This window comes from Notothenia rossii (assembly GCF_949606895.1).
Source record: "Notothenia rossii genome assembly, chromosome: 5".
NCBI classification, from domain to species: domain Eukaryota; kingdom Metazoa; phylum Chordata; class Actinopteri; order Perciformes; family Nototheniidae; genus Notothenia; species Notothenia rossii.
The window spans coordinates 82,202,215-82,224,879 of record NC_136903.1 but is presented as its reverse complement, the minus strand read 5'-3'; the positions used below and the strand labels follow the sequence as shown (position 1 = coordinate 82,224,879).

Sequence of the window (22,665 nt, the reverse complement as noted above, 5' to 3'; positions counted from 1 at the left end):
TCTTTTACGGTGTGTTCTCAGTTTGTAAGATTTAATGATAACAATTTGTTAGCTGGAAAAGGCCTTCCGTTCTGTTTAACTTCATCCTCTCGGGTCACTTCTGGTGGCGACGTCAAAATGCCCAACTTGAGGCTACCACAAACCAATGGACAACGTCACGTAACCCTGACATTTCAAAGTGATTTTCCTTAAAGAATATGGTAGCTTATAAAAGTAAAAATAAAGTTGTTGAACTTCAGTGTGAGTGTGATTAACACCAAGGTCGCCAACATGCCTCCAAATAACCGCCACCCCCCCTTTGAGCTCAATCCGCCGGCCCTGAGAGACAAAAGAAAGATAGAGGAATGGCCTCTCACAATGTTGTGGAACAGTTTCCATTCATTTCATTTCCTGCAGTGGTCAAAGAACAGACAGTTGAACCCAAAGGGACCAGCGGATGATTTATGGCTGGAGAGCTGGAGAAAGGAAACGACTGACCTCACAGTGACAAACAGAGTGCAGCTGCAGGTGCAGTTTCATCAGGAACGGGTACCCAACACAACAAAAATGTTTCAGTTATTTAGAAGTGATGGTGAAGTAGAAATGAACAAATCAATTAGCTTTTCAAGCTGTTGTAATTGTATGATGAGACTGTTTATTTGGGATAATTTTGAGGAGTATGGAATAGGAAAGAATGAATCATTTGGAGATGCGACCCAGCACCTTTTTTAAATCTTTGGAAATGGGCACGTAATTAAATCTTTTGGATATCACTTGCAGCTTGATGACATGCTACTGTATCAACAGCAAATGCTGATAGGAAACAATTCATACAATATTTTCATAATAAACCATTTTAGCCTGGTATTTCAGTGGCAAAGTAAATCTAGCTTCCTGTATTTCAAAAAAGGGTATAAATAAGCATAAATAATTTCCTTGTTGTCACAGTTTCTTGACTCATAGCCTGGTCGCTGTCTTTATTTCATCTGAGAAGGATTTCCCGCAGACGGTGATGGATTGAAACTCCTCTGAGATCTCCAGCAGGGTCTTCCCTTTAGTCTCCGGCAGGAGGAAGAAGGTGTAGAGAGAAGCCAGCACGCACATGCAGGCGAACAACACGAAGCAGTACGAGTCCAGGGCGTCCTGGGACAAAGGAAACACAGGCGAAAGCATCAATAAGAGCTTCATAACTTCATGGCAAGTGCTGAGATGTTTTGTGTCTTTCAGTATTGGGGCGGTCCATCATTCTTTGGCTGTTGTTGTTTTGCCAATTCATTTTAGCTATCACAATTTCCCTGAGTTGTGTATGAACACCTCATACGAAGGCATAGGATTTTCTCATATTAATGCTCTTCATACACATTTCACTATAATCTAAGATACATTTTTTTTTTTTTATAAGAGGCATTTGTTTATTATTAAAAAGCCCTTTTTCATTATTAATAGCGTGGCATTTTTTTTGTGTGAAGGCACTTTTGAGATTTGTTTCTCCAAGTTATTATATGTTTATTTGGTTGGAAACTATTTCTTAGCTAAAACTGGCCAATCAGTTTAGCCACAGCACCATATGACTCAGAGAGTTTAATGATATATAAAAAATTACCACACCCAGAAATGTTGTTGATAATTGATTGTTCAAGCTTTACAACTAAATGTAAAAATAAAACACAAAAGAATATTTCTATTGTAAATGAGCAAATCCTGTTTGGCAGATTTGCAGTTGTGTGTACTCACAATAAGGAATGGAAAGACTAGTCCCAGCAAAGCGAAGAAAAACCAGCGTTGGGACCCAATGAGGACAAAAGCTGCCATTCGGTCGCTCTGGATGAAGAGCTCACTGAGGAGAGTACCTGTGGTTCCCCCTGAGAGATCAGAGACATACAGGTGTTAATTATCTGTGCAAGTAAACGTCTTAAATTTAGGCCAAACGGAGACGAAACGGGTTGTATCCGCTACAGTTCTCTATCGTATAGACAGTTCGTCCACGCGAGGCCGACAGGGAAACTCAGATAACGATAACGGCTCTCAAGGTGGGTAGATCTTCGGACGCAACGCTCTGGAGGGTCAAACGGCTCAGTGTGTGCGATCATTTCCTGATAACGATGACGCCATAGCCCCGCCTCTCCCCACCTCTGCTGCTCATCCCCGCGTCATTGCTGATGTGTTTCGCCGACGACGACAACAACAACAATGGCGGATCACAGGGTTGCTTTCGTGCTCCAGATGCTACTGACCATGCTACAGATGTTAGTACAAAATCTACAGCTCCTCTACCACAACCATCAGCAACAAGTGGACATGGAGAACTACATGAACTACATGTTGCTAAATCCACCGCGGAGAATAAACAGAAGGGCAATCAGGCAACCATGGCAACCATGCTCGGGGGGTCTTATTCGCTGCTTTTGGTGTATTTACAGACCCGGCATATGTACTACAGCAGGGGTGCCCAACCTTTTTTGAACCGAGAGCTACTTTTAAAGTTGCCAGTCTGCCGAGATCTACCAGTCCAAATAGAGAGGCGTAGCCATTACTGACAGCCTACTACCAGGTAACTTCTACTTGTATAAAACTGACCTTTGTACGATTAATACTTCATAAAATACTGCAGATCCTTTATCTTACCTCTTTCTAATCAACACACATAGGCCTACAAGTATTTAACTGAAGTTACACAACAGTGTTGTTGATACAGAGTTGGAGTTTATTCACACGTCACATACTACAGTGGGTAATGTTTTCAAGAAACATTGAACAGTGCTGCCACATATGACACAGGAAAAAAAGAAAAGACTCTGAACCCTTTCTTTGCCATTATTTTAAAATAGTGTTGCTACAAAAGTAAAAATTAGGCTTACCAATAAGACAACTCAGATCTGAAGCTACACAGGAATCTGCTGCCAAAGTGTAATACAAAAGACAAAATTAATAGAATCAAACCCTTTTTTTGTTGCATTTTAGTAGAGTACAAAATAGGATGCAAGCAACACTAGTTTCTTAACCTGAATTGATAATAGACTATAATCAATGTAAGTTTGCATTCTTATACCATTTTATACAATAATTATAATGAATAAGTTCAAACAAACTAAAACTTACAGCTGATTAATAACGGTATCCAACTTGAGTTTTTATCCAAAAACCTGTTGAAATGCTACTGTTATTTGTACTGTCCCCCAAAAGCGCGTCGGCAGCCTCCAGGAATGCTTCTTTCACAATTTTGCCGTCTTTGAAAGACTTCATGTGTTTCGCAAGAACGTGACTGACACGATAAGATGCTATGGTAGCAGCCTTGCTCTTGTTGTTGGGCCTGGTGAAAATGGACTGCTGTGCATTTAGCTGTCCTCTCAGGCCCCTCCCCTTTTGGGAGCGTAGGGCAGAATTAGGAGGAAATTCCATCTCATAGCGTTTGTGCACTGTTTTGAAATGCCGCTCTTAAATTACCCTTCTTCGATAAAGCCACGCTTGCATTGCAGATGAGACCTTTATATATACAGTCTATGGATGAGACAGATGGACTTTGAATTGGAATAGATACAAAATAATCATCCTCCCACTCGAAGTGAAAATTATATATTTTGGGCTTTTTTGCTTCTGCCATAATTGCGGTCTTGTGTGTGTGCGGACTGTCACTCCTGTTGCCACGGACAATGTCAGCTAAATAGTGCCCACTGCCCACCAGCCACGCCCCGACACATGGGGTCACGCCGGCCAATCACAAAGCTTTGCGTTCAAGTGCATTATTCTGGCACAGGAAGATTATGTTATAGGACATTAACGATAAAACTGAATATTGCTGTTCTATTTTTAGACACATCTCGCGATCGACTGGCAATCTCCCCGCGATCGACCACCCTGTACTACTGTGTTTCCAGCAGGTCAAGCAGTCTCGTGTGGACGGACACGTTTCTTGAGCCGATTCCGTGTGGACGGAATACTTTTTTGATATCGAATTTGGTTTGTTTTCGTTTTCGTCTCCGTGTGGCCGGGAACTTAACTGCTGTAGGAAACTTACCAGGTCCTCCGGAAAAGAAGATGATGAAGAGGATGATCAAACTAACCGTGATGTATGGAACCCACTCGCTGGAATCCTGCATGAGAAGAAAATGTTGCATGTGAATATTAAAACTGTCTGCTAAACTAAAAATCAAGATCATTTAAAAAAATTGATGCCTTTGCACAGTGCAACAATCAAAGGTAAGACGTTTATTTTTAAATACACTTTCACAGCTTGCATTTGCTACATGTCACATTTGAAAAGGTCAGTTACGGCATCCACCGCAATGAAATGTAATTTAATTTGTAGTACAGGGACTATTTCTTTGATTGAAATATAATTCCAGTGAGTCTTTTGTGTCCTTCAATCCTCCTCAGATTATCTCAAAGATATCTCAAAGTCTGAATGTCTTGAAACTACCAAGGCTAAGAAAATGTGCTCAGGTGGGTAAAATGACCCTTTAAAGAGTTCTTCTGATCTCTCACACAGCTGTGTAGATGTCCGTGTCTAAAGGTTTACCTTCAGGTTGAGCGTTACAGTGACAAACACCAAGCTGGCACCCATGACACCATAACCGCCCCAGAACAACGGCCTCCTCCCACTGTGCTCAATCATCAACAGGCCCTGGGAGAGAAAAAAAGGTTTAAAATGTGAGTGCAATGAAGATGTGGAGATAAGGAGCTCATGTTCACTCACACAGGAGATGGAGGTGATGATTTCAGACACTCCGAGACAAAGAGTTACGTAGCGGATTTTGTCTCTCGGTAGGCCTGCCTTCAGGAAGATGTCAAAAGAGAAAGTACTGATCTGGGAAAGAGAGAAGCATTGGTTGATAATCGTATTGTTTAAGATGAATAAAGCTCTTTTGGATGCCGTGATTCCATCCTTACCGCGGGCATGCCCGACAGCTGGTTGGACAAGAAGATGATGGACATGGTGAGAAGCTGCCATCGGACGGTCCTGTCCCTCAGCAGCTGCAGAGGGGTCTTTGGTGGCGCCGCATCGATGGCCGCCTGCTCCGCTAACATCTCGTCCATCTCTTGTTTGTAGTCACCCTGACCCCACAGACTCTGGAGAGCTGGAAGGAAAAAGACCAGAGACACAGACACTAAAAAGCTTGTGACAGTCGCAGATTGATCTCAGTGTTTCTTATAAACTGTAGGGGCAGGGGAAAAGGTTAAGGCATGTAGTTTAGATTCAAATGAAATGAAAATCTATGATGCATGTGTATTATCCTCGCAACTACAGTCGTTGAATGTCCACTTTCATGTAAGGTTTGAGGGTGTGGTTCTGCAAGGTTCATTTGCAGATTCACCTGTCTCGGCGCGCCCAGAGGCTTTTTAGTGGGCGTGTCACCGGGATGCCAGGTGGTTCTCACGGGAGGAGGAAGCGTGTGCGTGGTGAATGCGGGTATTCAGCGGGATAGTTACGTTTTCTCAGCATGTATATATATGTTAAAATGCAATGGGGAAGTAACTGAAAGTAACCGTATGTGGATATTGCATCGACCGACCTGGACGCGCACAGATAGAGAGAGAGATTCTCTCCAACACAGGGTGAGATCGCTCCTTTGTGCCACACTGGTCCTCGTGTTTCTTTTTTTTGTGGAATATAGCCTGAAAAGGCCTACAAACTTTTTTGTTTTTGCCGCCGACGGGCGCAGGAGCAACAGCCTTTTTTGTCAATGAACAATAGCCTGGATTAGGCAGTAAAGACACTTTTTGTGTATCGCAGAGCGGACTGTTTCAATTTGTTTGTGTTGTTTGGCTGGAAAACTGTCAATATAATGGATCCATGCATGAAATCTGTCTCTGTTTATTTTGTTTAAGGAGCAGATTGTCCGTTTATTATTTCAGTTTACCTTTTTATAATATAATTTCATTCAAGAACCCCTTGTGCGTTTAATTAACACAACTATTTTAGATAGTTGATCATTACAGATGGTGGCCAGTATGGGGAATGAAATGTGATTTAAAAATCTGATATTATTTAAAGGGAACATTTTTGGAGATTTTGAAACTCCCAATTGAGATATTTTTGTTTACTGAGACACTACAAGCATATGTGTTGAATTGTATTGATTGGATGAGAAAAGAAAAACGTGTTCTGTACTTGTGTAAAATAACCATAGTCAAGCAATGGCTTCTGAAGAAAATGTACAACAACATTTGGAAGCACACTTAGAAGAGGATGAGCCTGAAGAAGGTAGTATAGTACAGGAGACTAGTGGGCAACACCATGAAAACAGAGGTGATGCATGGATAACAAGAAGAAAATCTATTACTGATATTACCTCTTTGATCGGTTCTCTTTATATATCTGATGCAGAGCAGGAGGAAAGTGTAGGAGATTGGGATAGTACATCTTACCATGCATATCCTGCTCTTGCATCTTTCTCCACAGACTTGGGAATAGTTATAGAGAGAGTTAACTCCCTTGAGGCTGATTTTAGAGATTCAGTTAATAGCGCGCTAAACCGAGAAGATAGCATCAGAGGCCTCCTGAATAAGAATGTTGAAGCACTGGAGCATCATGTCATGTCAACTTTGAAAAACTTTGAAGAGAAACTGGTGGACTGTTTACAAAGGCGTGATGAAAAATGGAAGGCAGAAAATCCAAAGGCTGAAGCGCGCCAGCCTCCCTGCTGTCCATAGGCCCTTTGTCAGTGCTGGTGCTAGTTTTCAGACGTCTTATGGTCGCACCACTCCAGCTTCAACACCTCTTATTAGTGCCTCTCACACCCATGCTCCTTCTCTTGGTACTGACACTCAGGTGTCGGGTCCTCATATTATTAATCCCACTCCTACTCATTCAGTTCCCTCTGCTGGGGTTTCTGTCGGCCGAGCAGAGATTGCCAGAAGAGAACTTGATACTATTGATGCTGCGCCACACGGCAGGACATCATTCACTGATCTACTTCCGATAGGAAAACCGCCAGGAGTCATTGACAATATAAACCCCATCACACCTGTAAGAGCGGTATGCCGCCATACAACCAGTACGCCGGTGGTGTATTCAAAGCCTGTCATTCATATGGAGTTCTCCTCTTTTGGTGGTGCCAGGGAGGTTGGAGAGGTTTTGAACTTTGTGGATCGCTGTGAAACATTCTTTGAAGTTAGGCCATTAACAGATGCAGAGCTATTCGGGGCTTTATCTGGGGTTCTTAAGGGGCCAGCGCATAGTAGGAAAATACCCAACAACTGTAATCCCAGAATAGCTGGTTGCCTTCGGGGCACGGTCAGAACCGTGGACCAACTGGTGTCAATAGGCACATTAGTGGAAAAAGATTGCACAGCTGCAAAAGAATATTGGGGAAAAGTGGATCAACAAAAAGCAAAAGAGAAATTGAACAAAAGGCCCCAGGAAAAGTGGAGCGCTAAGAAACCTGCTGATGTAGTGACCATAGTGCAGAGAGGGAAGAGAAATCCAGTAAGTCTCCTGCATGTCCCCGTAGAGGTGAGAGGAATGCAGTGTAAAGCTGTTTTTGACACTGCATGTACATATTCCCTCATGCGGCTCTGGCTGACGGGAAGACATGCCATGGAGACTTAGGAAAGGTACAGCTACTCCCGCGGACTGCTCTTCTGCCGGGGGTCCTGCCAACTCCATGTCTTGTCCCGTTGGAGGTCCCGCAGACTGCTCTTCTGCCAGGGGTACTGCCAACCCTATGTCCTGTGCCGTTAAAGCTCCCGCCGACTACTCTTCCGCTGGGGGTCCTGCCAACTCCATGTCTTGTCCCGTTGGGGATCCCACCGACTGCTCTCCTGCCGGGGGTTCTGCCAACTCCATGTCTTGTCCCGTTGGGGGTCCCGCCGACTACTCTTCTGCCGGGGGTCCTGCCAACCCTGTTTCCTGTGCCGTTGGAGGCCCCGCCGACTACTCTTCTGCCGGGGGTCCTGCCAACCCTATGTCCTGTGCCATTGGAGGTTCCGCAGACTGCTCTCCTGCCGGGTGTCTTGCCGGCCCTGTGTCCTCTTCCGTGGAGGATCTTGCCGACACCTGTCCCACCGGCTCCGGATCCTGTCCGGTTGACACTGGCTCCTGCCCAACCTCCGGAGCTGTCCGGTCTTCGCCCTCGAGCCCAGCCCCCTGAGTTTGCCCGCTGTGGTCTTCGCCTCCCTCGAACTCTGCCTTGCCCCCGGGCCGTCCGCCTGAGACCCCCTTTTTGAACTCTGCCTTGCCCTCGGGCCGTACGCCCGAGACACCCTCCTCGAACTCTGCCTTGCCCCCGGGCCGTCCGCCCGAGTTCCCCACCTTGGTCTCTGCCTTGCCCCCGGGCCGTCCGCCCGAGACCCGTCCTCCAGACCCCCTCCACCCACCCTGCTGGACTTTGTTTTTTGGGACGTCTGGGATCCTTCCCTTAAGGGGGGGGTTCTGTCACACTTCTAGGGTTATGTCACGTTTGTAATTTTGTATGTTTGGGTTTTGCTGTCATGTTTTCCTCCTGGGTTATTGTCTGGTCCTTTTCCCTGTGTTTTTCCTCCCGTCGTTAGTTTCCTGGTGTGTCTAGTTGTTTGATTGTGTTCACCTGTGACCCTTGTGTTTCTCCTCCCCTGCCCGGCTGTTTCTCGTCTTGTGATTACCCCTCCCTGTATTTAGTCTCGTCTCCTCCTGTGTTCAGTGTTGGTGCTTCTTTTGTATGTGACTCAGTTCACCGAAGAGTGTTTTGTTTGTCCAAGTTTATTTAAAGTCCTTGAAATAAAGGTATCGTCAAGTGTAATCTGCGTTTGGGTCCTACCTGCTTCACTCTGCGTAACATGTTCAGGCAGTTTAGGAAAAACTAAGGTAGAAGAGCACAAGATTTGTACTACAGACAAGGTTCCAGTGCGCTGCAGAGCATACAGGGCATCACCCCACAAGCGCCAGATCATAATAGACCAGGTAGAGCAGATGCTTAGGGATGGCATTATCGAACCGTCACAGTCAGCCTGGGCTTCCCCAGTGGTCTTTGTGCCAAAACCTGACATGTCCCCAAGATTTTGTGTTGACTTTCGACCTCTAAATGCTAAGACTCTGCAAGATGCCTATCCTATTTCACTTATTCATGAGTTGTTGGAGTCATAGCATCGAGCCTCATTCTTCAGTACCCTTGACCTAAAATCAGGCTACTGGCAAGTCGCAATGTTAGAGGAAAGCAAGGCCAAGACTGCCGTAATCACACCGATAGGCCTCTACCAGTTCAAGTGCATGCCATATGGGCTGAAGAACGCCGGTGCATCTTTCCAGCAATTGATGGAAAAGGTCCTGGGGGAGCTGAGGGGAAAAATCTGCTTTGTGTATATTGATGATGTAATCATCTTTTCACCCTCACAAGAACAGCACCTCAATGATTTCAACGCTGTGATGAAGAGACTTCATGAGGCCAATTTAAAACTCAATCTGAAGAAATGCCATTTCTTCCAGCAAGAGTTAAAGTTCCTTGGCCATATAGTGTCTGAGAAAGGGGTTCAGGTGGATCCAGAGAAAACACTGGCAGTGAAAGAATATCCTACTCCTACAAATATCAAATCACTGCAACGATTTCTGGGACTTGTGTGATGGTACCACAAATTCATTTCCCACTTTGCAGATATGGCATCGCCTGACAAGGAAAGCGGTGGAGTGGATATGGAGCGAAGAATGCCAGCAAAGCTTTGAACACTTGAAACAGGCTATGGTCAGTGCTCCCATCCTAACACAACCTGACCACTCAATTCCTTTTGAGGTGCACACAGACGCTAGTGACGCCGGTTTGGGTGCAGTCTTAGTCCAAGCTACTGAGGAAGGGGAGCAGGTGATAGCTTATGCTTCACGGGGATTGAGAGGAGCCGAGTGTAACTACTCCACATCAGAAAAGGAATGTCTAGCTGTTGTATGGGCTGTTGAAAAGTGGCAACATTTTTTTTTAGGGAAAATAATTCACTGTATACACAGACCATGCTGCTTTGACTTGGGCCTTAAACTGTCCGAAGACCTCTTCCCGGCTGACTAGGTGGATCTTACGACTCCAGCAATTTCAATTTAGGGTCAAATACAGAAAAGGCCTGCACAACATAGTGCTTGATGCCCTGTCCAGAGCGGTTGCACATCCATCCGCAACTGCGTATGTTGCCTCAAACACCTCTCACTGTACTTCTGACTTACCAACCACCGTATCAGACATACGAGAGGCCCAGGAAAGGAACCCTGAAATTAGTGACATGGCAAAGCAGTCTGCTGCCATTTGTAAGCCAGATAGGATAGGGTACACTGTGTTACAGGGTATTCTGTATCGGCGGTCGCCTGTGAGAGTAGGGGGAGACAAATATCAGCTAGTGGTTCCCAAGAGTCTAGTAACATCTTTTCTGGAGTACTTCCACAACCATCCCCTGAGTGGACATATGGGCAGACTCAAGACTCTTCTTAAGATCCTTGAGGTGGCTTGGTGGCAGTCTGTTAGGAAACATGTGTGTTCCCAAGTGCTGCAACACCTGCCAGGCCTACAAAGCGGATAATCAAAAACCAACAAAGTTCATGCAGCCTACCCCTGTGGAGGAGCCCTGGGAAAAGCTGGGGATTGATCTTATGGGACCTTTTCCCCGCAGTAGAAAAGGCAATTGCTTTCTCCTCATGGTTGTGGATTATTTCACAAAGTGGGTTGAGATGTTTCCCCTAAAAGACAGCAAAACTCACAAGATTGTCGCCGTCTTGAAAGATGAGATCTTCACCCGTTTCGGTGTCCCACGTGAGTTGGTTTCTGATCGGGGAGCACAGTTCACTGGCCATGAAATGGCCAACCTATGCAAATCCTGTGGAGTCACACAAAAGTTCACCACCAGTTATCATCCTCAAGCCAATCTCATGGAACGGTCCAACCGGACCATCAAAACGATGATTGCTTCTTATGTGGGGACACAACATAAGAACTGGGATCAGTGGATCAGGGAATTTCGTTTTGCCGTCAATGCTGCCTATCATGAAACAACGGGGCAAACACCTGCATTCTTGGCACTCGGAAGATCCCTGAAAGGCCCACTGGAGAGGTTGATCAGCCCTCCACCTCCACCTCATCAACCTACATATACGCTACTGGAAAGACAACAAAAAATGGTGGAACAAGTAAAAAAGAGAGTTGGAGTATGCGAAGCCAGACAAGCCAAGTATTATAATACCCACAGGAGAGGTGCACAACTCCTGCTGGGAGACCTGGTCTGGGTCCGCACTCACCCACTCTCTAAAGCATCAGAGAACTTCTCAGCCAAGCTTGCGCGTAGTGGGCGCGTCACCGGGATGCCAGGTGGTTCTCACGGGAGGAGGAAGCGTGTGTGTGGTGAATGCGGGTATTCAGCGGGATAGTTACATTTTCTCAGCATGTATATATATGTTAAAATGCAATGGGGAAGTAACTGAAAGTAACCGTATGTGGATATTGCATCGATCGACCTGGAAGCACGTCTCCTTGGAGAGGACGCGCACAGATAGAGAGAGAGAGATTCTCTCCGACACAGGGTGAGATCGCTCCTTTGTGCCACGCAGGTCCTCGTGTTTCTTTTTTTTGTGGAATATAGCCTGAAAAGGCCTACAAACATTTTTGTTTTTGCCGACGACGGGCGCAGGAGCAACAGCCTTTTTTGTCATTGAACAATAGCCTGGATTAGGCAGTAAAGACACTTTTTGTGTATCGCAGAGCGGACTGTTTCAATTTGTTTGTGTTGGTTGGCTGGAAAACTGTCAATATAATGGATCCATGCATGAAATCTGTCTCTGTTTATTTTGTTTAAGGAGCAGATTGTCTGTTTATTATTTCTGTTTACCTTTTTATAATAAGTTCATTCAAGAACCCCTTGTGCGTTTAATTAACACAACTATTTTAGATAGTTGATCGTTACAAGCTGTTCCTTTGCTCACATTCAACACAGATTTTGTATAGGAGTGTTTGTTTCCTAAAGGGATATGAAATAAGAAAAAAGAAGAAGGATACAAAGGCTCAATGATCCAAAATGTGTTGGGAAACCACAACCTACACTGCATGACCATGAAGGGTTATATTCAGCATATTTTTGGTTCATACTTGTACTCTTTGTTTTGCCTAGAACATGATTACATGCTTTATTCTGTAAAAAACACTCATACTATATGTTAGAATTAACCTGTATTATGACTGAAATGCTCTGTTTAAGCTTTAAGAGTCCACATTTTGTTCACAATAACCTCATCCTCAAATATCACAAGCAGAATTTCAAGTAGTGCATTGCTTTGTTTTTATTACTCAGACTGTAAAATACTGTTTTGGTTACTGTAATTCATTTATTTGTGGGAAAATACTAACCTTTTTTGCATGCCTTTTCATCGCCTTTCTCTATGAATAAGTATCTAGGAGCTTCCGGGAGAAAAGGCAACACCAAAACCTGAACCATTGAGAAGAACGCAGGGACACAGAGGACGACGTTCCACAGGTCCTCGCGACCTAGGATCTCACTGAAAAAAAAAGAACAACTTAATAACAATAATAAAAACTGGATCTCTATTGACCCTTCGCAATGTTGTGTTTTTGTATGCACATTTCTCAGATATGAGTAAGATGGCTACTGTTGTCATTTCCCACGTATAGACAAAAGGTACATACCTCAATCCAAAAAACTGTCCAAACAGTTTACCAAGAGAGCCAAAAGTGGCTGATGTTAGAGTCACAGCTCCTCTTATCTTTATGGGAGCTATCTCTGCCAGGTACATTGTATGGGTGCTGGATCCCAAACCTGCAAGTCATGAGATCTCATGAGTCAGGAAAAACATGATGTGCTGTTTATTTTAGAGAAAGTCCTGATAGCTTACCTGCAGAGAAGCCATACAGGATCCTTGCCACTATGATCATTTCATATGATTTGGCCTGTTTGCTTGCCAGCATGACCCCCGCTGCAGCAATGGAAATAATGCTGTTGCAGATCATCGCCTTTTTTCTGGTTAGGAAATACATAATTCAGTGAGGTTTTTTCAGGCGAATGGACAGCTTTTTGCAGAGGGTCTCTCTTATTTACCTTCCAAACCTGCCAGAGATCAGTTTGACACTGACGGCACCAAAGAGACCCCCGACAGCAAACATGGAGACGATGAGGGACCAGATCATGGTGACCGTCTGTGGAGGCGGAGGCTCTTCATATCTGTCGTACCAGCTGCTGTTGATGAAGCGCTGAATGTACTGCAAGTTTGAACGCAGATGTTGCATGTGGAACTTGAACATTTTAAATTAAAAGTGCTTATTATTTTCACATTCAAACATACTGTAACGGGACGTAAACATTTGGTGTAGGGCAGTGCTTCTCAAAGTGTGTTCCGTGAGCGCCCCCTAGTGGTCCGTGAGTATATTGGTAACATTTCATATTTGAAATAAATAAATACATTTAAATTTCCCGCACTCTCGCGGGAATATCTCCACAATGGAGCGAGCTTAAGTTCCAAGTTTTGATTGCATGATATAGCCCCGTACATCACCTTCCTCACACATGTTGCCACTTGTTTGTACCATTTTCAGGCGATTTGTAATCTGTTCTAGAAAAACGATGTGTTTTTGGATATTTGTGGAGTTAGGTGGTCCGCGAGTGTGTTTTTTATTGGTTAAGTGGTCCTTGGTATGAAAAAGTTTGAGAAACACTGGTGTAGGGGGGTTTCAACAGAGAGCAAGAAACAATAGTGATGCAAGTGATGAATCTGACCGGTGAGGGAGAACTCAATCCGGTGATGTGGTAGCCATTTTGAAAGCTTCCTCCAATTCCCAGTATGATGATGAGGAACAGAGCATTACCACGGGTCTACAAAGCAGAGGGAATAGCGATTAGACACAGACAAGTCTATTGGTAAACCCTTTTAGCCTCCTTTATTATATACCTTTATTAGTAAAATGACTAATACGTCATTGTTAATAAAGTATTGTATTGCCGAGAGATAGGGAGTCGGAGGTGGTGCAATGGAGGTGTGAAAGGGTACTTTAATAGAGAGCAGAATAGGACATGTTGTCGGGTCGCAGCCCGGGACGACAAGATGAAGGGCCAGAAGGGCACACAATATATATAGGGAACACACAACATGTCCGTGTGGAAACAAAACCCCAATTGTAGTTCCATGTGTGAATTATGAACCAGTGTATCAATATGTGGTCACCACACAAGCCCCCCCAGAATTAAAACATGGCAAAATAAATCCTCGTGTCCGTGGAGGAAGCACCACAGGGGCTGAGGAGGGCGGGGTCGCAGGTGAGGACCGGGCCATGGAACGGGCCGACGAAAGGAGGCCGCAGGAGAGGGTAGGTACCCTAACGAGGGCGAGGGCACCCCCACCGGGGGCGGGCCGGAACGGGCCGTCGTAAGAGGGCTGCAGTAGGTGTCGCGAAGAACCCAGCAGGAAAGAGCACTGCCCGGCCGCAGGTGAAGACACAGCGGCGGCGAGCATGAAATCTCCGTAAGGACGGAGCGGAATCCCAGGGAGGAAGGAGCGCAACCCGGCCGCAGGCAGACGCACAACGGCGGCGGGCACAAAGTCCTCAGCAGGCGTTGAGGTATCCCCGGGAAGCAGGAGAGGCCAGACAGGGTCCTGGAGAGCGCCACCCATGGACCAATGGAGCATGGGCGACGTCCGGAACTGTCGAGGCGAGAGGGGGGTCCAGGAGTGCGCCACCCAGGCGCCGATGAAAACGTGAGTGGCGTCTGGATATCCCCGGAAGGCAGGAGAGGCCAGACAGGCTCCGGAGCGCGCCACCCACGGGCCGATTGCAGCATGGGCGACATCCGAAACCGTCGAGGCGAGATGGGGTACAGGAGTGCGCCACCCAGGTGCTGATGAAAACTTGAGTGGCGTCTGGAACCGCCGTCGAGGTGGTTAAAAAGTTGAGTGTCCACACGAGGTCAACCGGCTGGTCGAACCTCCTCTCCGGCACCAGAAATTTTTTTTGTTAACAGTCAGATGTTAACAGAAACACGTCGACAGCCGTTAACAGCTAGCTGTTCGCCGCTAGCCATTAGCACCTAGCCGTTAGCCGATAACTGGCAGCCATGGTTAGCTGCTAGCCGTCGTTAGCCCCACGTGGTTAGCCGCTAGTAGCCGTCAGTGCAGCGCAGCCGGGACGTGCAGCCGCACGCCCCGAAGAAACAAACCCACGAGGCTTGCTGGTCGACCCAGCAGGTCGTGCACAGTTTCCCTGTAGCCGGAAGGCCGATGCAGGAATCACGAGCAACATCCCCAGCCATTCCGCGGGGCGCGCACCGAGCCTCTGTCCGCGTGCCGGTGGCAGCCAAGGACGTCTCCAATCAATCCCCGGCATTTCGAGAAAGGAAATCGAGTTCCTTTTGCCGTGTTCGGTTCCGTCCCGGAAACTTCTCGAGACGTGTCGGGGTCACCAGTGTAGTGCCGAGTCTATTGGTAAACACTTTTAGCCTCCTTTATTATATACCTTTATTAGTAAAATGAGTAATACGCCATTGTTAATAAAGTATTGTAGTGCCGAGAGATAGGGAGTCGGAGGCGGTGCAATGGAGGTGTGAAAGGGCACTTTAATAGAGAGCAGAATAGAACATGTTGTCGGGTCGCAGCCCGGGACGACAAGAGGAAGAGCCAGGAGGGCACACAATATATATAGGGAACACACAACATGTCCGTGTGGAAACAAAACCCCATTGTAGTTCCATGTGTGAATTATGAACCAGTGTATCAATACGTGGTCACCACAGTATATCATTATATGAGCAAAATGAACTAAAATAATAAAAAGCAAAACTAGTAATTTATTGATTTTGTATTCAAACATTTGTTTTACTATAATATGAAGCTGTGTGATAAATACTACTGCTGAAATGATGTGTGTTGAGGTTTATTGCTGTAGTTGCTAAAGGGTTTTTGATCATTATTATACCTTGATGTACAGTTGGGATTCACAGAAATGCATTTTATTCAATAAAATCAGCATATTTTTAAGGTGTCGCTATCCTGCATGTGTGACATAACAACAAGATTACATGTCACAACAACTGCTAAACCTTTTTCTACTAGATTTTAAAATGATATTATACTTAATAAATGTCATATATATGTATATCAATATCTCTTTTGCTTGAATCGTAATGTGTTTATTCCCTTTCCTACATTTTGCATTGACTGACAAGTTCAAAATTGATTCAGAAACTGACAAAGTGCAATGACTCAGCTTAATCTTGGGTTTGAATGAGGCACTTCAATCGGACCGCTTGAAAATATCCTGCTTGCCTAAAGAAATGTTTTTCTTTTTCTCCTGATATTAAACGTTTTTTAGAGCAGAATCAAAATGTTTAGTATCAAAATAAAACAGTTATGTTTATAAAAGATATTCACACAAGCACATTTTGTTACTGTTTATACGCTACATTAATATATACATTTCTAAAGATGATGATTGTAAAAATGATTCAGATGTAGCTCACCAGTTGTTTTAGTAGTTGAAAGCTCCCCATTCTGTCTTCACTTGCATGGACTTAAAATAAATGTTCAGACTATACGGACTCTGTTAAGCATTTAAGGAAAGTTATCATTAACTTTCCAGACCATCTGACAGGAAATAAAGTAACCAGCAGACACCTCACAATCCTGGCTTCATGACGAAGTTTTTTATTGCTATTTATAACGAAAGCTTTTCTGTTTGAGTTATGGTATAAAAACACTATAACGCATTTGTGAAGTGCATTGTATTATGCATCTGAAAGCATGTAAACTGCAGCAACAGAACCAGCGGGGAATTCTCTGTGCGGATAACATTTCATATTATTCAACCTATGCTATTTTTTTCCTTCATTTTATCATATATATACAACACACTAGACTCGGATGTTGTAATTTTATTCAACATACTATACTTTACTGGGACTTTTTTGTATTTAAAAAAACTATTTAGTCTTGATATATGTAATACCCTATGCAATGATCTTTTACATATTTTAATACATAGTATACTATATTTGACGTATTATACAACATACACTCTTGTCTATAAAGTTGGAATAAAATATGTTTCACCTCTGAAGAAATGATTGTGTGTGTAAATTGGAGGAAAAAGATAAATGTGTCTGAAAACTAAATTATTCCAACTTTATAAGCAAAAGTGTATTATACTATAACTTTTTTTGAATACATTTCGACATACTATACTATCTATATATGTATAGAGAATATACCAACCTGTAACAGATATCTTTACCTTTACATTTTCAACAAACTATCCTATGATTTTTCTTCATATTTTGACATGCTATAATTGTATGACCTTTTTCATGATATTATCGACATACTACAATTCTTTGACTAAGTTTGACATACTTTACGTTTACTTTTTTCATAAACATTTTTGAAATATTATACAATCCCTTTCTGGTTATTATTAAGTAAGTATTCTAAGAAAAATACATTTAGCTTTTTACTTCACGAGTTTGATTGGCAGCAAAATTTACAAAGTAACACTTTGATTCTAATATTTCCTCTTTTTTTGTGTGATGTTGCCAAAACAGCTGTAAAGTACAGTAACACATCTGTGTATAAAGCTTGTGTCTCATGTCTCCTTTTTCTCTTCTCTCTCATCCCTGGGGTCTTAATTCTCAACTTTTTTTAAAGCAAACTTGCACAGCACAACCAAAATCTAATTATCTACACAACTTCCCTGCTGTTCACATTCAAGAAAGCTCCCAATTTTCTGCCAAAAAAGGATAGGGAAAGAGTCAAGTACAGTATTAGACTTCTAGACCTTGATTTAACCCTTTAATCTTGAATGTATTGTCACTCACTTAAGCCTGAACTTTGCCCCTCCACTGGCCTCGACTGTGACCTGTAAACACATTGCATCCCACTTGGCTTTACCTCTCAAACTAATCCCTGTTTCAATAGACTGCAATTTTTAAGAAAGCAATTAAATGCTGGAATTGGAATCAGGAAACACACTGCACCATTAATTAGAGTTTATAATAAGTCTCTATGGAGCCCTTTATTAGGCCTGTTTGTTGTTTTAAGCCACCGTGAGAGAACTTTATAATTTATCTGCAGTGTTTGCTCAGTCATGACATGGCACGGAAAAAGCTTCCCGGTTTGGGTTAATCTGCAGCGTCAACAGCCCGTGGGGGAACCTCGCCATAATGGAGAACGGCATGCTGGGTACCTCGATGTTGTACTGCCAGAGGGCTCCGTCTGGTTCATGATGTCAGCCTGCTCACCCCTCCTATCTGTGACTCATTAACAAGCTCGGGCACCAGGAGGGGTCCCATCTGTGGGCCACCTGTACAAAATCACCAATGATAGCATCATTTATTGCAGGACACTATTCACATGTGTTCCAATGTTTCCATCATGCACATTATTTAAATATCTTCAGTTATTTCCTCCCTTTTCTTCTCTTTCTGTCTCTCTTCCCCCACCTCTCTGTCTCTGTCCATCTGCTTTGTAGAGATGATGGATGGGGCCATTAGTCTTTCAGCTGTAAATGAGGCAGAGGTCTGGGATGTTGACTTTACAGCGACACATTTTCCCCAATACTTTCCAAGACAAACAAAGTATGGTTACACTGTACTCTTACATTTATAAAAAGTGATTTATATAGTAAGGTTTAAGAGAAAATGCATCTGTTTGAAAAGCAGTGGGCATACATGTGGATAAACAATGTTGTTTTACTTGTCCCCCATTTACTTTTATTAATCTGGACTTTTCTCAGTTTTTTTATTCTTTGCTCACCATGTGTCAGGATTCTCATGTTATGTCACGTTTGTAGTTTTGTATGTCTGGTTATGGGTGTTTTCCTCCTTGTATATTGTCTGGTCCTTCTTCCTGTGTTTTTCCCCTGTCGTTAGTTTCCCTGGTGTGTCTAATTGTTTGATTGTGTTCACCTGTGGCCCTTGTGTTTCTCCTCCCCTGCCCGGCTGTTTCTCGTCTTGTGATTACCCCTCCCTGTATTTAGTCTCTTCCTGTGTTCAGTGTGGGTTCGTCTTTTGTTGGTGAATGTTTACCCTGGGGAGTGTTCCGTTTGTCTATATTATCCTTGAAATAAAAAGGTATTTTCAGCGTTATCTGCATTTGGGTCCTGCTTGCTTCACTCACCGTAACAGTACGAACCCACCAGATATGGGCCCAGCAGATCCTTGTGAGCAGGAATTATTGGATTTTTCCTTTTTTTTGGCTAACTGCTCTGATCGATGGAGGGGAGCGTCCGGGGTTCAGCTGCGAGAAGCTGCTCTGGCAGAGGCGCGCCAGATGACTCTGGAGAATACAAACTTGGTGAAATTCCTACCTAGCTGGATTTTGGATTTCCTCTCTGTGAAGCTGACAATTGAGCGGCCCGACCAAGCAAGGAGGCAGAGGCAGAACGTCCAAAAATATAACCCGGTGTGGATATTTATTAAATCATACACATGATTCACAGCCTCAATCCTGCTGAACATGTGAGCACAGTCACCAGCCACAAGGATCTCACACACACTCCCTGCCTCCAAACAGACAGGGAAACAGAGCCTAAATAACCACCCACTAATCAGCAATAAGACACAGGTGAGGGAGGAGCAATTAGACACAGGTGGGGGGGGGGAGACAACACAGGGCACCAGGTGAACATAATCAATGGCAACAGACATGGGGAAAGGGGAACACATTTCAAAATAAAATACAATAAACACTACATTGATAAATAATATAAACTGTATAAACATGTGCACATATGCAAGGCCCGAAGCCATCAGTGACGAAGTTACCTTCGTCACACTCTCGGTTTGTTATCCCCTGCCTGCTGGCCCCGGGCATGATGGCTCCCTGCCTCCCAATTCCCATTTTGACACCTCGCGCATCGGTGTGTTCCGTTTGGAGTCGGCCCTTGCTTCTGCCCCAGTTCCTGCTCCTGTCCAGGAGCCGTTCTCTGGAACTTGTCTTGCTTTTGGAGGTCCACGGAGCCTCCAAACGGCTCCTAAAAGAAGGAGTCGCAAGTCCAAGCTAGCAGCCCGAGCCCCAAGAGCCATGGTTCCGGCCCTGGTTCCGGCCCCAGCAGCCATGGTCTGGCCCCAGTACTGGCCCCTACAACCATGGTTCCAGCCCCGGTTCTGGTCCCAGCAGCCATGGTTCCAGACCCAGTTCTGGCCCAAGCAGCCATGGTTCCGGCCCCAGTTCTGGCCCCAACAGCCATGGTTCCAGACCCAGTTCTGGCCCCAGCAGCCATGGTTCCGGCCCCAGTTCGGGCCCCAGCGGCCATGGTTCCGGCCCCGGTTCCGGCCCCGGCAGCCATGGTTCCAGACCCAGTTCTGGCCCCAGCTGCCATAGTCCCCTCTCTGGTCCCTCCTCTAGTCCCTCCTCTAGTCCCAACTCTAGTCCCAACTCTGGTCCCTACTCAAGTCCCTACTCAAGTCCCAACTAAAGTCCCTACTGAAGTGCCGTTGGAGGTTCCGCTAGGGGTCCTGCCAACTCCATGTCCTGTCCCGTTGGGGTTCCTACTTCCTGCCGAGTACTCTTCTGCCGGGGGTCCTGCCAACCCTATGTCCTGTCCCGTTGGGAGTCCCGCCGACTACTCTTCTACCGGGGGTCCTGCCAACCCTATGTCCTGTCCCGTTGGGGGTCCCGCCGACTACTCTTCTGCCGGGGGTCCTGCCAACCCTATGTCCTGTGCCGTTGGAGGTTCCGCTGGGGGTCCTGCCAGCTCCATGTCCAGTCCCGTTGGAGGTCCCACCGACTACACTCCTGCCGGGGGTCCTTCCAATCCTATGTCCTGTGCCGTTGGAGGTTCCGCTGGGGGTCCTGCCGGCTCCATGTCCAGTCCCGTTGGGGGTCTCGCCGACTAGTCTTCTGCCGGGGGTCCTGCCAACCCTATGTCCTGTGCCGTTGGAGGTCCCGCCGACTACTCTCCTGCCGGGGGTCCTGCAAACCCTATGTCCTGTCCCGTTGGGGGTCCCACCGACTACTCTTCTGCCGGGGGTCCTGCCAACCCTATGTCCTGTGCCGTTGGAGGTTCCGCTGGGGGTCCTGCCAGCTCCATGTCCAGTCCCGTTGGGGTTCCCGCCGACTGCTCTCCTGCCGGGGGTCCTGCTGACCATGTGTCCTGTCCCGTTGGGGGTCCCGCCGACTGCTCTTCTGCCGGGGGTACTGCCAACCCTATGTCCTGTGCCGTTGGAGGTTCCGCTGGGGGTCCTGCCAGCTCCATGTCCAGTCCCGTTGGGGTTCCCGCCGACTGCTCTCCTGCCGGGGGTCCTGCTGACCATGTGTCCTGTCCCGTTGGGGGTCCCGCCGACTGCTCTTCTGCCGGGGGTCCTGCCAACCCTATGTCCTGTGCCGTTGGAGGTTCCGTTGGGGGTCCTGCCGGCTCCATGTCCAGTCCCGTTGGGGGTCCCGCCGAGTACTCTCCTGCCGGGGGTCCTGCCAACCCCTTGTCCTGTTCCGTTGGAGGCCCCACCATCACCTGTCTCGCCGGGGGTCCTGCCTGGTCCTCTTCCGTGGGGGATCCTGCCGAAGCCTGTCCCACTGGCTCCGGTTCCTGTTCGTCCGACACCGGGTCCTGCCCGGCCTCCGGAGCTGTCTGGTCTTCGCCCTCGAGCCCGGCTCCCTGAGAGCCGCAGTCTCCGCCCTCGAGTCCAGCCCCCTGATTCTTTCTGCCGCTGCCTTCGCCCTCGTGCTCGGCCCCCTGGGTTCGCCCGCTGTGGCCTTCGCCCCACCATGGACTCTGCCTTGCCCCCGGGCCGTCCGCCCGAGATCCCCACCTTGGACTCTGCCTTGCCCCCGGGCTGTCCGCCTGAGTCCCCTAACTTGGACTCTGCCTTGCCCCCGGGCCGTCCGCCCGAGTCCCCCTTCTCGGCTTCTGCCTTGCCCCCGGGCCGTCTGCCCGAGATCCCTTCCGGGTCCGCCGCCGTGCTCCTGGGCTGTCAGCCCAGAGCCCGTCCTCCAGACCCCCTCCAACCACCCTGGTGGCCCTAATTCTGCATACAGTATACCTTCAAAAAAGCTTTCATTGCTAGACACTTAATCGAAATCCTGCACTGAAAAGCATCAGTGTGTCCGGTTAAATCCACGGACATCTGCTACTCATCCTCTTCCACTTAGGCAAAGTAGATAATCTTTAGACACAATGGACAGTTTAATCAGGTGGATTTTTTTGTCTGTCCTATGCACAAACTGGCATTGTCTCATTTAATAATCATATTCACAAGGCTTAAAGAGCATGCTCAGACCTTCGCAATGCTTGGGTTCACCGCTGGAGGAGGGTTTTACTTTCTTTTGGAGTCTCAGGGAAAGATACAAAAGGCTGAAAATAGCATCAGACACTGTAAGAATTATGCTTTTATTGTGTGACACAGTTCAGCTCTTCTGACAGTCTCTTTTCTTTTTCACTATGCATCATTTGAAATAACATAAAGAACATTTATCTGCTAGATGGTATGGTTTAAATACCAGTAGGCCTATATCACTCAACATATACACAAATGTACCTTTTATTATAATTCCCCTATGGCTGAAGTAGAAAATGACTGTTTTGAGCAGATTGCTTTAATAATAAATGTTTTGTAACTGAAGTAGGCTAGAAAGTCTGGTTAAAATGTAGGCTACCAGGTGTTCAAATAAAAAACCTAAATCAAAATAGTAAATGCACATTTTCACATGGACTTTCTATCAGCTCCTTTCAATACCATACATTTCATAATCATTATAAAATAGCATAAAAGCATCTGTGACGTTTGTGAGTTTCAGCTCACTTGCTCTGGTTGCTA

The 22,665-nt window shown here is 45.9% G+C and overlaps 1 protein-coding gene across 4 annotated transcripts; it reads right to left on the bottom strand.

The window, feature by feature from the left end:
- Positions 1-577: 577 nt before the first annotated feature.
- On the bottom strand, positions 578-19,379 carry LOC307041485 (solute carrier family 2, facilitated glucose transporter member 9-like). Of its 4 annotated transcripts, XM_079684925.1 has the most exons (14): positions 19,028-19,379; positions 18,352-18,410; positions 18,096-18,212; positions 13,645-13,740; positions 12,970-13,130; positions 12,767-12,891; positions 12,561-12,690; positions 12,264-12,412; positions 4,867-5,054; positions 4,673-4,783; positions 4,496-4,600; positions 3,995-4,070; positions 1,714-1,841; positions 578-1,122 (listed from the first exon to the last, which is right to left on the bottom strand). In XM_079684925.1, exons 5-14 carry the CDS (start codon positions 13,056-13,058, stop codon positions 937-939), a joined length of 1,287 nt encoding a protein of 428 aa, XP_079541051.1. In that variant the 5' UTR covers positions 13,059-13,130; positions 13,645-13,740; positions 18,096-18,212; positions 18,352-18,410; positions 19,028-19,379; the 3' UTR covers positions 578-936. The 4 variants fall into 4 exon arrangements, with proteins under 4 accessions (XP_079541051.1, XP_079541049.1, XP_079541050.1 ...); XM_079684923.1 differs by lacking the exon at positions 13,645-13,740 and having other exon boundaries at positions 12,970-13,104; XM_079684924.1 differs by lacking the exons at positions 13,645-13,740; positions 18,352-18,410 and having other exon boundaries at positions 12,970-13,104.
- Between the last annotated feature and the right edge of the window lie 3,286 nt (positions 19,380-22,665).

What these genes read in the sequence shown, in the direction of transcription:
- LOC307041485 (XM_079684923.1), bottom strand. Translation starts at nt 18,133, where the DNA reads ATGAACCAGACGGAGCCCTCTGGCAGTACAACATCGAG. An exon ending in CTGTAACGCTCAACCTGAAG is followed by an intron (nt 4,071 to 4,495) that starts GTAAACCTTTAG and finishes CTTCTCATGCAG; the next exon opens with GATTCCAGCGAGTGGGTTCC. An exon ending in TAGTCTTTCCATTCCTTATT is followed by an intron (nt 1,123 to 1,713) that starts GTGAGTACACAC and finishes CCTTTGTCCCAG; the next exon opens with GACGCCCTGGACTCGTACTG.